The sequence below is a fragment of the Haliotis rufescens genome, unplaced genomic scaffold (assembly GCF_023055435.1).
Source record: "Haliotis rufescens isolate VD_foot unplaced genomic scaffold, xgHalRufe1.0.p SCAF_23, whole genome shotgun sequence".
NCBI classification, from domain to species: domain Eukaryota; kingdom Metazoa; phylum Mollusca; class Gastropoda; order Lepetellida; family Haliotidae; genus Haliotis; species Haliotis rufescens.
The window spans coordinates 3,678,990-3,696,106 of record NW_025963924.1 but is presented as its reverse complement, the minus strand read 5'-3'; the positions used below and the strand labels follow the sequence as shown (position 1 = coordinate 3,696,106).

Below are 17,117 nucleotides of genomic sequence, written 5' to 3'. Positions count from 1 at the left end.
GCAGCAGGGGAGCATCTACTTGATGCAAAATATCCTGAAGAAACAAAATAAAATGCTGCAAAACACAATTTCTATGAAGTTCAAGAAACAAATGAAACCTTCTCCACAAACACATGGTGGAAGTACAAACTGACAAAACCAGTTACAACATTTACTGCTGAATTCATGAGGGTGGGAGAAAGAAAAAACATTACAAGTCACATTTTGACTCGTAATAATATCTTCATGGAATATTTCTTAAGAAACATAAATGGTATTAATCTGTGATATGTGATTATGGTCATTACCAGTTCAAACCCAAGATGTTGCGTTGGACATAGTAGATTAAATGAAAAATATTAAGATTCAAAAAGTTCAGTTCATTACCACATTGATTAACATACAAAGAAATAATGATAGGCACTTCAATATACTACACCTATTCCGTCACACCCCACACAAGATGATGGTCAGTGTATGGAACTGGAAAGACTCCTGTTAAGATGGGCTCATTACAGAAGATCAAGTCTAGTGTACCCCCAAGGGTGTGGGTTGGTTTGCTGATATACTGGGCGAATGTAAACTGCTCCATGAGGTTGGATAGTGTATTATTGTCACGGACAGACTGGTGCATATTGAAGTCCCCAGTGATAGCAATCCTATACTGATTGAGTTTTTGGCATTTAAAAGAAGAATTCATAAATTTCTAAAAGTTCAACTTGTTGCCATGGAAAAATAAAAAAAATGTTTTTCCAAAATTCTTAAATATTAAAAGGCACCAGTTGAACATGTACCTGACAGACCTGCAAAGTTTCATGAAAACATATTGAACGGTTTATGAGTTATGCTCCGGAAACGAACCCTACCCTCACAGAACCTAAGTCCATCTTGTTGCCATGAAAACGTAAAAAATAAAAATGTCTAAACTTTCTAAATAGCAAAAGGCACCAGTTCAGCATGTACCTGACAGACCTGCAGAGTTTCATGAAAAAATATTGAACGATTTATGAGTTATGCTCCGGAAATGAATCCTACCCTCACAGAACCTAAGTCCATCTTGTTGCCATGGAAAGGTAAAAAATAAAAATGTCTAAAATTTCTAAATAGCAAAAGGCACCAGTTCAGCATGTACCTGACAAACCTTCAAAGTTTCATGAAAAAATATTGAACGGTTTATGAGTTATGCTCCGGAAACGAACCCTACCCTCACAGAACCTAAGTCCATCTTGTTGCCATGGAAACGTAAAAAATAAAAATTTCTAAAATTTCTTAATAGCAAAGGCACCAGTTCAGCATGTACCTGACAGACCTGCAAGGTTTCATGAAAAAATATTGAACGGTTTCTGAGTTATGCTCCGGAAACGAAACGTGATGGACGGACGGACAGAGCCCGTTTCTATATCCCCTGCCAACTTTGTTGGGCGGGGAAAAAATACAAATATAATTACTATTTGAACACACTTTTGCAGATACAAACACAAATTATACCTGTGGATTCAGAAATTGAAAAGGGTAAATATCAATCTCAATGAAAAGGAAGGAGGAAAAGTGGTAATTATAGAAACATAACAAAAGAGACGACACACAGAGCTCTCTGGTCATGCTGGTCTGAGACAGAATAATGACATACCCAGTACACATCAATCAAATTAGTGTGTTTATTGTAAAACGGGCTCATATTTATTTCATAATTTCCTGGAACAGGACTTTATCTAGGATTCTAAACTAAATGCCCATTATTATGTTGTTGAAAATTGGAATATTTTTGAAGTTCTTTCTGGGGCTGTTACGATTCACTCTCGTAATTGGTGAATCGAACCATATCCATTCATGCATTGAATTCATTATTCGTGGTCACTAGAATCAAATATTTTTGAATTTGCAGTCATGTGCATTTACATACCTTGTTGCTTAAAATATCCCTAAAAATATATTATATGCACAGATTTCTTCAAAGACAACACTCTTGTATATTTAATTTGACAGTATTTGACTACCGGTAGTCATAGTTACATCTGAGCAAATAAGTGCAGTATATAGAATGCATAATAAATAAATAATTACCACTGAATATAATGAATAATACATCAACTGCTGACTTGTTATTGTAATTGTGAAAAAATATTCGCATTCGTTACCCTATATTCGTGATACGAGTGGTATTCGCCTCATAGTGTATTCGTTGCACCCCTAGTTCTTACTTTCCTAATTTCTGAGAAGTTTTAACATTGCCTTCAGTGCCATAACGTAAAACTAATCACTAAAGCGTCTTCCTGTATGTTGGTCCTCTTATCAGTGATACAAATTACCCTTTCAAAGCCATAACATCAATTACAACTATTTTAACATGAATTGAACTTTTTAATTCCAATTAGGGAATTTTTATTGACATTTGCTTGAGGCTTAGGGCTGTATAGGACCTGTGACAGGTCTGGATAAACTCCTACGGAAGACTTAAAGTAATATCTGCCTGTAATAACATGCAACAGCCTCAGATATTAGATAGAAAACTATTCAATGACGACATAGAAGGTATAAATTTTAGTACTTGTCGTCAATTCCTGATCCACCTGTGTGGCTGAACATGGGCTACATGTCAACGTGTACCTGTTCAACAGTTGGGATATTAATTGCACCAGGTAGATGTTATGTGAGAGGAAAGGGATTGTCGTTGTAGAGGCCAAAACAACATTCATCGATTATATATCATACATGCACATTGATTCCTGTTCAAGCTGCTCGTCTACTATGACATGTATAACACTTCCTGGAGTGACAGCCAGGGATCGTTATCAGGGATCGTTATCAGGGAGTGTTGTGATGTGATGGGAGCGTGGTGATGGGAGCAGGAGGCTGGATATTTACAAAGGTGTGTTGGTAAACAGGGTAAAGTAGATATTAAATCAGTTTTGTGGTGGGCGAGGACAGAGATAGGGGTTGGTGTTGGCACTATAGGGGTGGGTGTGGAGGTGGATGTGATAGGGTGGGTGTGGATTGGGATAGGGGTGGGTGTGAATGGATGTGATAGGGGTGGGTGAAGAGAGGAATAGGGGTGGGTGTAGGCAGGGATAGGGGCGGGTGTAGACAGGGATAGGGGTGGGAACAGGGATAGGGGCAGGTGTGGACAGAGATAAGGGTGGCTTTGGATGTGAAAGGTGTGGGTGTGGATGTGATAGGGGTGGGTGAGGATGTGATAGGGGTGGGTGTGGATGTGATAGGGGTGGCTGTGGATGTGATTGGGGTGGGTGAGGATGTGATAGGGGTGGGTGAGGATGCGATAGGGGTGGGTGAGGATGTGATAGGGGTGGGTGTGGATGTGATAGGGGTGGTTGTGGATGTGATAGGGGTGGGTGAGGATGTGATAGGGGTGGGTGAGGATGTGATAGGGGTGGGTGAGGATGTGATAGGGGTGGGTGTGGATGTGATAGGGGTGGGTGTGGATGTGATAGGGGTGGGTGAGGATGTGATAGGGGTGGGTGAGGATGTGATAGGATTGGGTGTGGATGTGATAGGTGTGGGTGTGGATGTGATAGGGGTGGGTGAGGATGTGATAGGGGTGGGTGTGGATGTGATAGGGGTGGCTGTGGATGTGATTGGGGTGGGTGAGGATGTGATAGGAGTGGGTGTGGATGTGATAGGGGTAGGTGTGGATGTGATAGGGGTGGGTGTGGATGTGATAGGGGTGGGTGAGGATGTGATAGGGGTGGGTGTGGATGTGATAGGGGTGGGTGAGGATGTGATAGGGCAGGGTGTGGATGTGATAGGGGTGGGTGTGGATGTGATAGGGGTGGGTGTGGATGTGATATAGGTGTGGGTGTGGACAACATAGGCAAGCTTCAAGTCATATCGGTGTACTTACTGTATCCGATGGCAGCAACACCTGCATCATCAACGTCAATGTTGTAACTGTTACGTAGCGACATGAAGTCCTCCACACGGGGATCTTCTCTCCACTCCTCATCCACCGGGTCTCCAGCAGCTTCAAACTCCAACGAATCTGAAACAAACACCACGTCTGAGATAGGAAACAAACACCACGTCTGAGATAGGAAACAAACACCACGTCTGAGATAGGAAACAAACGCTACGTGGGAGATAGGAAACAAACACTACGTCTGAGATAGGAAACAAACACTACGTGGGAGATAGGAAACAAACACTACGTGGGAGATAGGAAACAAACGATACGTGGGAGATAGGAAACAAACGATACGTGGGAGATAGGAAACAAACACTACGTGGGAGATAGGAAAGAAACACTACATGGGAGATAGGAAAGAAACACTTCGTGGGAGATAGGAAACAAACACTACGTGGGAGATAGGAAACAAACACTACGTGGGAGATAGGAAACAAACACTATGTGGGAGATAGGAAACAAACACTACGTGGGAGATAGGAAACAAACACTACGTGGGAGATAGGAAACAAACACTATGTGGGAGATAGGAAACAAACACTACGTGGGAGATAGGAAACAAACACTACGTGGGAGATAGGAAACAAACATGTCTGAGATAGGAAACAAACACTAAGTGGGAGATAGGAAACAAACACTACGTGGGAGATAGGAAACAAACATGTCTGAGATAGGAAACAAACACTACGTGGGAGATTGGAAACAAACACTAAGTGGGAGATAGGTAACAAACTAAAGCAAGCCTAAGTCAGGAAACATGAGCTCACATGGGTCAAAGTTAGGAAACAAGCTCAAGCGGATCTAAATTAGGAAACAAACTTAAGGGATGATATCAGAAACAAACTTCAGTGGGTCTGGACCCATGCAGGTGAAAGACAAAAAACAATTTTTACCAACAAAATCCCACTGTGAAACAGTTGGTCCCAAATTAGTGGGGTTATCTACTTTATTTCATGAGGGACAAAGAATCTGTTATTGATTGGGTTTATGAGGTTATTCTCAATATTACCAACAGCATTTTGTTCGGAGAAAATTTGGCAAAATGAGGGTTTTCTGATCACAACTAATGATATTATCTCATTCAAACTAATGTGAGACCTACGTCCCGAAAAAAACTGTACATGACAGTATGAACAAGCCTTAATTATTTGTGACAATATAATCACATGACAACACAATGCTTTGGAAACAATAAATGCAATTGAAAAAATAGTGTAATCTAGGCAGCAAGCAAAACAGATAATTCACAGGGTGAATTACAGAATATAATTACAGTGTGGGTAACATATAGTGAATGTAATCTGTCATTGGTATCCCTGCCACTGTGGGTAATATATAGAGAATGTAATCTGCCACTGTGGGTAATATATCGAGAATGTAATCTGTCACTGGGATCCCTGCCACTGTGGGTAACATATAGTGAATGTAATCTGTCATTGGTAACCCTGCCACTGTGGGTAATATATAGAGAATGTAATCTGCCACTGTGGGTAATATATCGAGAATGTAATCTGTGACTGGTATCCCTGCCACTGTGGGTAACATATAGTGAATGTAATCTGTCATTGGTAACCCTGCCACTGTGGGTAATATATAGAGAATGTAATCTGCCACTGTGGGTAATATATCGAGAATGTAATCTGTGACTGGTATCCCTGCCATTGTGGGTAACATATAGTGAATGTAATCTGTCATTGGTAACCCTGCCCCTGTGGGTAATATATAGAGAATGTAATCTGTCATTGGTAACCCTGCCCCTGTGGGTCATATATAGAGAATGTAATCTATCACTGGTATCCCTGCCTCTGTGGGTAATATATAGAGAATGTAATCTATCACTGGTAACCCTGCCCCTGTGGGTAATATATAGAGATTGTAATCTATCAATGGTAACCCTGCCTCTGTGGGTAATATATAGAGAATGTAATCTATCACTGGTAACCCTGCCTCTGTGGGTAATATATAGAGAATGTAATCTATCACTGGTATCCCTGCCTCTGTGGGTAATATATAGAGAATGTAATCTATCACTGGTAACCCTGCCTCTGTGGGCAATATATAGAGAATGTAATCTATCACTGGTAACCCTGCCTCTGTGGGTAATATATAGAGAATGTAATCTATCACTGGTATCCCTGCCTCTGTGGGTAATATATAGAGAATGTAATCTATCACTGGTAACCCTGTCACTGTGGGTAATATATAGAGAATGTAATCTGCCACTGGTATCCCCGCCTCTGTGGGTAATATATAGAGAATGTAATCTATCACTGGTAACCCTTCCTCTGTAGGTAATATATAGAGAATGTAATCCGTCATTGGTAACCCTGCCTCTGTGGGTAATATATAGAGAATGTAATCTCTCACTGGTATCCCTGCCTCTGTGGGTAATATATAGAGAATGTAATCTATCACTGGTAACCCTGCCTCTGTGGGTAATATAATATAAAATGTAATGTATCACGGGTATCCCTGCCTCTGTGGGTAATATATAGAGAATGTAATCTATCACTGGTAACCCTGCCTCTGTGGGTGATAAATAGAGAATGTAATCTGATACTAGTATCCCTGCCCTTGTGGATAATTTATAGAGAATGTAATCTATCACTGGTAACCCTGCCTCTGTGGGTAATATAATATAAAATGTAATCTATCACGGGTATCCCTGCCTCTGTGGGTAATATATAGAGAATGTAATCTGCCACTGGTATCCCTGCCTCTGTGGGGAATATATAGAGAATGTAATCTATCACTGGTAACCCTGCCCCTGTGGGGAATATATAGAGAATGTTATCTATCACTGGTAACCCTCCCTCTGTGGGTACTATATAGAGAATGTAATCTATCACTGGTATCCCTGCCTCTGTGGGTAATATATAGAGACCTGATTGGTTCATGTGACCTTGATAAAATATTAATTATCCCGCCTGGGAGTGAAATTAATTACTGAGTAGGAGAAAAACTCCCTTATACCCTGCCACGAAGACAGGCTGCACCAGCATTTCTGAGTGAAAGAATATATCCCTTATGCCCCGCTTTGAAACAAAAGGCCACATGAGAGTCACGTGACATAGCACAAGTTTAGCTCAGCTCAATCGAACAGCTGTTTTCTTCCATTTTGAATGTTTTAATTCTCTTACAATGGCAGATTAAACATGTTGTTAAGATAAATTCACTGCAGCGGTATCCCGAGGGGTACATGTGGTTTTATGCATCCCTCGTTAGGTGTTATACCACTTGCATCTGGTTCGATGGTCAAATCTGGATTAAATTTGTTTAAACTAGTGGATGACTGATTGTCATGTGACCTTCACCTTGTTATCAATGACCCATTCATGGTTATTGACCTTGTGACCAGTCTTGGATAAAATATGGACACGATATATCAATATTTTCATCCAGATGCAAGTCCCAGACAAGAAAAAAGCCATAGTCAGTGACTTGTTGATAGTGACCATTATTGTTTACTTTTGACCTTGACCTATCTGTATAATTTGATGAATATTTGTTGAAGTATCATCCTGAAAGAAATCAATGCCAGGTTGAACCTTCTCACCTGGTCATGTGACTTCTGACCTGTGACCTTTGACATGTGACCTTTGACCTGTGACCTTTGATCTTTTTAAACAGACTGAATTGTCTGGCTACGGACCTTCAAGGTCTTCATTAAACATGATGAGGAGCAATATATAAACACCAAAATTTGTCATATCAATTATTATCTGTCAAGATGGCCAACTGCGGCAAGAAGTAGACCGGAATTCAGATTCATTTGGAAAAGATGTGAAAAGTGAAAAACGGGAGGAAGTGACAGTGATGATAAATGAAACATTCACCTCGAGGAGCTTGGGTGACGATCAGTGAGGCATGGCCCAGACTCATGAGCTCCAGGTTGATGCATATCTCCTCCTCCGAGTTGACCAAGTCCACCAGGAACACCTGCAGGGGGGACGACTGCACCACACACACGCTGCAACACCAGCACACACAGGAACCTCACCAGGTGGTCTTCACGTACCAAACAGAGGAAACACAGCAATCTGACAGCACTGTTCAGGACCCAGCAGTGAATGGGTACCCGGGGTCACATCGTGTGCTCTTTTATCATTACTTTGGGGATGTATTTGGGAAGGGGTAGATGTCATCCTTAATACTGGAACAGGTCGCCCAAACACAACTTTTTGACATGTGAAAGCATGCGTTTTGTCTCTGACGTTATTATATAAAGCCATGTCTTAGCAGTTTTAAGACACAGTTGATCTTTCACTGTCGTGAGACCTGGCCAGGAGAAAGGCTTTTGTGAGTATAATATTGTGTTATTTCGAGGCTAAATATGTGGAATGGTTACTTCGTGTTTAATTGTAAATAAGGTTTGCTTTGCCAAAAAGATTGTCCATCATGGAAATATAGCCTGTTATATGTTATTTTCAATGTTTTTGACTTATTGTATTGTAATACATGATAGTTGTCACCTAGTAGTAGTTAGTTGTTTTGATGATTTCAGGCATTAGGGTGATTGCTCCTACTTGTCATCCCTAACTCGGACATTTGACACGGACCTTTAAATGGGACACCCGAACATGTGGAAAAAAGGACATTTGAATGCTATGACTGAATTCTATTTTAGTGTGGAATGTTATATTCATATTTGGATCCTATACTTGCTTGTCTGTGTAAAACAACTCTCAACACTTATCTTTTGTAATATAATGCCATTTAATCTAATGTGAAATATTGCTGACTGTAATAAATGTAATCAACCTAAAGTATTTTTCTTTTTCGTTTGTAATAATGTGTGCTGTATATCCTTAGTTCTGCTTTTGATTTGTGAAACCCGGTAGGATAAGATGGTTATGTTACTGGGAACCTTCCAGAGCCTCTGAGGCAGCTTTGGTTGCATACTCCCCAGGGAGATGAGAATGACAATGGAGAGCACACTGATCACACTGATCAATATAATGGAACATTGCATGCGGAGTATGTGTACAGGCCCTTGTGTCATTGCTTAAATATTTCCAGATCGATTAATATTACAAGTGTCAGAAATGTGTTATCCCATTATATCTTTACACAAAGCCAGACACTCCATACAGCAAAGCTCTCCTTGTATCTCTGTTACTTAACTTCATATAACTCCACTTTGAACAGTATTCGGTATTCCTGTTTTATTACTTGCCCGTGAAGAGATCACCCGTTTAATAAACATACAGCTTTATTACACATTGTGTAATACCAAAACGTGTGCTTATGTACTCTCGGAACACGTTTCACGAACAAATATTGAAAGCTCTCAACATCCCTTGGCGTATTCAACGACATTGTGTGTGGAGATGATAGATCACTGGGAAGAGCTTATGCACACTCGATGACCCCAGCAACCTTGTTGCTAGGCTGACGTCACATGGCATTGTTTCGCCGATGGATCTTGCAACAAAATTCAACAAATTACGTCATCGGGTATTGTGACGTGATTGTAAACTTTGAGGTGCAAGGCCCCATCCACAAGGCGATCGTACTCTAGCGCAACGACAGTCGTTAGTCTAAGTTAAATTATGTGAGTTGTGATAGCCTTAGCACTACGATCATTTTGTGGGACGAACGCCTGAATTCTAAAGGTGGACCATTGTATGATATTAAATTCATACGTTTCAACTTTTGATTGTTTGAAGTATTATTCTGTTAAACTCAATTGGATTATGCCATGGATCGTGTAGGTGTCAGCCTATTTACACTCAACAGTATAATTCTAAAAACATTATAAATGACAAGTAATAAATAAAATACTAAACTCGCTCTCGTGTAAAACCAATTTTATGAAACTCGTGAATAGTTGTGGTATCTGACTCGCTTTCGCTCGTCAGATACCAGAACTATTCACTCGTTTCATAAAATTGGTATTACACGGGAGCTCGTTTATTATTCTATATATATCACGGCGTGTTAGTTTGATGTGATTGGAAGGCATGTCTGGTGCATGTCTGAAACGTTTACAACTTTGGTGAAACCCACAAGCATGAGTATGGTGCTGACAAACCTAGAACCATAATCGGGGCGAACCATTCTTTCCATTGTAGACAAAACAGATTCTCAGAATGTCAAGTATACCTTAAAATAAAATCCCTATCAAAAGTTGAGTAGTATACATTGAACTGGGCTGAATTCTAGTGGAGTTCTTACTATTGAGTAGGATGGTAGTTTGCATCCTTAATTTTCAAGTGTATCATATCTCCTGTGTATTATGATTGATACCCTGGACCATTCGCTACCATAGTTTTGATTCGGAAGAGGCATCACCATTTTTATCCTAGGATTTTTTCTGCTAATGAGTGTAATTCCAGTTGCTGGATATTATAAGTCTCATATCAACCAAAGAGTGCCTAAACCAAAGCCATGGTACCAAATGGGTCAAGGTCAATTTTCATAATAGAAATGAGACATTATACACTGGTTAATCTATAACAGATAATTTAGACATGTCGATCCGGACATGAAATACACAATACATTGTACCAGGAATAGATCCGGGGTAGAAGAGGTCTTCAGCAACCCATGCTTGCCGTAAAATGCGACTATGCTTGCCGTAAAATGCGACTATGCTTGTCGTAGCGGGATCGGGTGGTCAGGCTTGTTGACTTGGTTGATGTATGTCATCGATCCAAATTGCATGGATCAATGCTCATGAAATAAATCACTGAATTGTCTGGTCCAGACTCGATTATTTACAGACCGCTGTCATATAGCTGAAATATTGCTGAACGCGGCGTTAAACAACAAACAAACAAATGAAGGGATAGACATTGCCATGCATCTATTAGTACGAGAAAAGTAGTGAAAATCCACAGGGACTTTCTGTTTTGTATCAAACTCGTTATTTTACATAATCCAATAGTCGAAAATGAGCTGCGGACTAGTTTGAATAGACCAACATTGTCATTCCTGCATATAATGAAAGTTGACACATGAACACAAAGCGTTAACACATAAACAACATAAAGAAAGCCTATTTCATCACCTATTAGAGTCTGGCAGGTGCCCCTCTGTCACAACCAACGACAACCGCTTCTCACCCCCTGCCAGCCGATGGAAGTCCTGAAGACTCTCCTCCGTCCAGTCCCTCTCAACAGGTTGCACATGAGCCAGCGAACACCACATCGTCAGCGGGGGGAACATCGAAAACTCCTCCGGCAATGGGAACACTTTACTCCTCGGCAACCACTCCTCATCCCCAAAGTCAACAAAGAAAACATGGATCTTACCAATTCTGTCATTTTCAAGTCTAGAATCTGGATTGTCTACCTCTGCCAGCTCTATGATCTGTGCCCTGTAGTAACAGTTGTCGTGTGAGAACTGTGCACAACATAAGCTTCTAAACTGAGGGGAAAAGCTACGGTAAAGTTTGTATAAATTCTTTCGGGACATTCGTTCGAAATGGAGATTCAGATCTTTCATCAGCCTGTCCAATGTCTTGCCTACATCTTCGGTTATCTTGTGGACGAAGAAGTCGTTCGGGGAGTTGATGTGGGCCGCCATTACCTCATACTCCTCAGTCTGAGCACTGGATAAATCAACAGATAACGGATTCAGACTCAGGTCGGTCACGCCAGAAGAAGTTGTCTCCCCTTCCAAACAGCTTGATGTCAGTGACTTGGTCGGAGACTCGTTGCCAGATTTGTCGTTGGTGGGATTATTAGATAGCAGGTCTGAAGGTGAAGATTTTTCCTGAGTTGGTTTGGAATGATTCTTCTTGGAATATTTCCTTGAGTCTGACTTGGATGGAATAGAGAAATCTCCCCCAGGAGACTGCGGCACGGATTTACCTTTTCTTCTCGCTCTCTTACTACCTGCAACATCAGAGCATTTCTCTTGGACAGGGCCTTCTATAGACTCATCTACACCACATTCCTCTGTTTTTGCTGCATCACCAGAGCTGGAATTATGTATTAAATCAAGATTCACAACACAACTGCTCTCTACAATCACATCTGGCTCCTTCTTTTCTGGAACCTTTGCCTCCTGTTCCTTCTTAATCGGTTTCTGTGGCGACGATTGCTTGGACCCAGGAATGGGAAGGTCACCAAAGAGGTTCTGTAACTTAGCGATCTGTTCAGACACAGGGACGGGTCTGGCAAGGTTCTGTTTCACCAGCAGAGCTGCTAGATTGAGCTGACTGAGGAGCACGGCGCCGTCTCGGTCTGTCTGTGGAATGGTGAGCTGCAGTTCCACCAGGTGGGGGAAGGACAGAGTCTGGTAGGGGCTGACGAATGTCGCCTTACAGTTCAGCTGCTGCCCACTCACAAACTGGCGGAAACCGTTCACTTCATCTTCCGTCCACACACCCAGCTTGTTTACCGGGCACAGCTGAAACAATATATATGCATTGACATTCTAATGTTAAGAAAAGAAGGAAAAAAGAAACAGGCAATACACATACCGTATTCGACGTAATAAGCGCCCCGCTCTAATAAACGCCCACGGCGATATTTGCTAATATATTGGCAAGTGAACAATCCCAATTAGCACTCCTTCCGATTGTTCAGTGTATACAAGACTTATTTATTCGTGTATGATACGCACTCGTGTGTTATATGTACCCTTTATTATGGGCAATTAAATTCTGGAAAAATATATCTGTCGCATATAAACAGTTCAGGCCGTCAGCATAAACCACGAAATTTATCTTTCAACCAAATGTTTTTTCCCCAAAATAATATTCCAATAAGAGCCCCCTATTTCTAATTTTGAGAGCACCCTGGGCGCTTATTATGTCGAATACGGTAATCACTTTCATTGAATTAGTCACAGAAATAAGGCTGAAGATGGGGACTACAAGGGTGCCATGATTCGTCCACCTCATATTTCAGTCTGCGACTTTAGCACCTGCTTCGAATCAGTCTAGTAACATTCTGTTTGGTCTAGTAAGCTCAGCTAATAAAAGAGCATATGACAACACTTAAATGTTCCAAAAAAGATGCGAAGAGCTAAGTTCAGGCAAGTAGACTCAAATGTTTTTGGCACAGACTGGATTTCGATACATATCGCAACACACACACGATATCATACTGATCGAGACACCTAACTTTTTGCATGAAATTCCCATTTACCATGTTGTCAAGCTACACACAGTCATGCGAGACCCTCAAAAAATGTTGTATTTCAGCCCACCCAAAAATTGGTGTATATAGTTCTCTCAGTAATCAGTCCTTGTATTGGACATTGGGTCCAATACCTCTAAAGTTTATTTACCATACTACATCAGTAATCCCTGAGTTATGCGTAATTTGTCACAATTTTTGGGGTTAGACATCGTCAAACAGTGGGTTTACGATTATGTGCACATGTTTCTATTACGTTTTACAGCGATGCATCATCAGTCTATGTGACACTGGCAGCTGTGTTTCAACTTTGATAAATTTACTGGACCCGGGTGCAACCTGGTTTTGTCTGGAGCAACTTGGTTTTCATGGCAACATGCACCTGGTGCAAGTTAATTCAAGTTCTGTAAATCAAGCCCCTTGAGACATGAGTCTCTAATCTTGATTGGGTTTAACGTTGGTTGGTTGGTTGGTTTACGCCGCACTCAGCAATATTCTGTTATATGACGACTGTCTGTAAATAATTGAGTATGGACCAGACAATCCAGTGATTGATATCATGAGCATCGATCAACGCAATTGGGATCGATGACATGCTTCAACCAAGTCAGCGAGTCTGACCACCTGATCCCATTAGTTGCCTCTTACGACAAGCATAGTCGCCTTATTACGACAAGAATGAGTTGCTGAAGACCTATTCTACCCCTGATCTTCTTGGGTCGATTGGGTTTAACAATTTAAACAGCCATACTTTTTGCATCCCTCAGGACTCTCAGTGTCAATTATTTGCATCCATTCCCTATGTGTAGGTGTACAGGACTCAATATTGTGTATCCAGCGAACCGTGCACCTACCCCAGAGAGGGAGCAGAAGATGGCCTGGGATGGCAGGATGGCCAGACTGGCTGGCAGCTGCAGCAGCGAGGACGACTTGACACACTCGTAGTTGCCGTAGTCCACGTAGATGACGTTGCAGTCCATGTCGACCTCATTTCCTGCAATATAGGACCACAAGACAAAATTAAAGTGAGGTGAGGTGAGGTGGTGAGGTGAGGTGAGGTGGTGTGAGGTGAGGTGAAATGGTGAGAATGAGCCACAGTTATCCAGGGATATCCCATTCAAACACCGTATACTGACTGTTTGTTTGTTGTTTAACGCTGCACTTAGCAATATTCCAGCTGTATCACGGGGGTCCATAAATAATCAAGTTTGGACAAGACAATCCAGTGATTTACATCACGCAATTGGGATATGATGACATGCATCAACCAAGTCACAGCCCCTGACCAATCGGCCCTGTTAGGCGCCTCTTATGACAAGCATGGGTTGCTGATGATCAATTCTACCCGGAATCTTCACGGATCTATATACTGACTACGACCCAACTAGTCCTTGTTTTATCCCTTCATGCCAAGTGCCAGGCAGGGTAACAACAAGTATCTTTTCACACTTTTTGGACTCAACGACCATCTGCTCTATATCTGTTTATACATATGAACCTCCATCCTTTAATTAATCACTGGATTGTCTGGTCCAGACTCGATTATTTACAGACCGCCATCATATAGCTGAAATATTACTGAGTGCCGCATCAGACAACAAACCAACCAACCAACCAACCATCCAACCAACCAACCTCTATCTTTCACCCATTACCCTTACACATGGCTAATGGAAGGAGAGAGATTCAGTTTGTTTGTTTGTTTGTTGTTTATTTTGTTGTTTATCGCAACACTCAGTATTATTCCTGCTTTATGATGTCAGTCTGTAAATAATCAAGTCTTGACCTGACACTCCAGTGACTGACACCATGAGCATCAACATACGCAATTGGGATTCGATTGCATGCATGAAACAAATCACCAAATTGCATTTGTCACCTTTTCAGCAGGCAGTCGCCTCATACGACAAACACTGTCGCCTCTTATGACAAGCACAGTCTCTGTGATTTACAAATCAGCTTTTGAAACAGTGATTAAATATTTACAGCAAATCACAGGATTTGATATGCTTTTTTCAACCTAAATTTCTACCCGAGACAGGGACCATCAACCCTCAAATTTACTGGTCCCAGTCATATTTAACTGGTCAATCTACCATGACATTGATGAATGCTTGATTCTGACTGGTTAAAAAGAGGTTTCCTTTTTGATAGGGAAACCCCTTTCAAATATATTAAGCCTTTTCACACACAAAAATGTGCGTATGAATACACAGATAGCCTACATATCGATTCATAGAAAATGGCTGCCGATAGATCACCCCCCTATGAACTGTAAAACATATCTATATTTCCTCTAATACACGCTGGGTCTCTACTCTCTAAAACCAGCCAGGTCTCCGCAACCCTGACTGCTTCGATGATGACATTAAAAGATTTAACGAAGGCATATCTTTTGCATACAGATGAAATGTTTCTGAAACTGTTAGGGAAATGTCTTATGGTGACCAGAATCGCAACAATTTAAGCTATTTCCTCATTGAAACAACCGACAATGGAACTAAAATATAATATTATAAAAATTGTTTAAATTTTTTTTATTCATGACCACATGTTGTTTACAAACAGCTTTAGGGATTTTGTTAAATAGTTTGTTTACAGGTTATTTTACTCCAAAAAACCAGGGTTGGCGATAGAAGTAAAAAGATATATATATATATTAAAATTCAAGGATCACTATATAGTATAGTTGGTAGGTAAAACAAAAATACTACATGGTCAGTTTTACAACTAATGAAGTAAAAACCTCAGAGACCTATATTTTTTTATACCATTTACGTAATTTCTATGATGGACAAACAAATGAGAGCTGTCATAACATAAATCTTACTTCACAATTTTTAAATTTAGGGCATTGGTTTTTTTGGTCTTTTTTGTTCCCAGATCCCTAATTTCCTAACATCCACCTCACAACTGTTCATAAAGTTCAAATGTTTAATCAATCTAGTCATATTTACCCATGAAACACTTATCATTGACGGTACTTGGCAGCAAACTGAAGGAATTATATTTTGATGATTAATGAGGATTAATAAAGCAGGCACTTAGACAATTCCTTGAAAATACACAAAATTATTATAATGAATTTAACATTCATTAATTGGTTTAAATAAAACGAATATAACCAAAGAATTGGTAATTATATCAAAACCAAGCCAAAACACTGGCTATAATTTTAAACAAAAATGTCGGCAAATCCCGAATTCACCTCGACTAAGCCCCCTGTTGTCCTAACTTCTGTCATTCACCCAAGTGGTAAACTTGCATAGCTTGATGCTTTCCTCCCATAATAAGCTGCCACACTGCGATATAACAGAAATTCTGCTAGAAAACCCACTCTCACACTGTATTACACACAAAGAAAGGAGTCATGAAAGGAGTCATGTTTCAACACTGCGGAATAATCAGACAAATCCTAAAGAAATAAAGTGTACCTCGGACTTCTATAACTTTGGCTCTGTAGTAGAACTTGTCAATTGAGAACTGACTGAGGCACAGCATGCCTGTCTGAGGATCACTGAGAGTTGCCTCCCCTTGCTGCAGTTGGGAAATGTAATGGCTGAAAGGGGAAAGATAGTAAGTCCTTTATAATGTATCATATTTCATTCAAAGGATGGCCAAATACCTGGCTAACTATCCATTTACTATTGGCATTGTCAAGTATGGTTGGTTGGTTGGTTGGTTCTTTTACGCCACACTCAGCAATATTCCAGCTATATCAGTTGTATATGACGACGGTCTGAAAATAATCAAGTCTGGACCAGACAATCCAGAGTGCACTCAAATTTCATTCTCAACCCCCTGGGGAGTACACAAACCAAGCTGCTTTATCAGGTGCTAGAAGGTTTACAGACTCATCCTACAGGGTACCCATTCACTGCTGGGTGAACAGAGGCATATTTGAAACAAAGTCTCGTGCCAAGGGAGATACCACATGTATGTAACCTGTGTTAAGATGAATTGGGTAGAGTCCTGCAATAGATGGCAAACAAAGGTGTTAATCCCGCCTTAGTCTTTCATTCAGACCCTGAAGCACATCCAAAACAGCAAGCAAGTCTACAATACCTTGGCAAGTCTACATTTCTCCCTGACAATGATAGGATTCTCTAGGTTCCTTTCTATTATAT

General features: G+C 40.7%; 1 protein-coding gene across 1 annotated transcript in view; it reads right to left on the bottom strand.

The window, feature by feature from the left end:
* The window catches only part of LOC124116088 (tudor domain-containing protein 1-like), a 92,382-nt gene that overhangs the window by 64,143 nt on the left and 11,122 nt on the right, over positions 1-17,117 (bottom strand). Inside the window, exons 6-10 of the mRNA XM_048401670.1 lie at positions 16,425-16,549; positions 13,845-13,984; positions 10,911-12,256; positions 7,735-7,868; positions 3,839-3,976 (exon numbers count right to left, since the gene is read on the bottom strand). Coding sequence (XP_048257627.1) covers positions 3,839-3,976; positions 7,735-7,868; positions 10,911-12,256; positions 13,845-13,984; positions 16,425-16,549 — 1,883 coding nt within the window. The remainder of the gene's footprint in view (positions 1-3,838; positions 3,977-7,734; positions 7,869-10,910; positions 12,257-13,844; positions 13,985-16,424; positions 16,550-17,117) is intronic.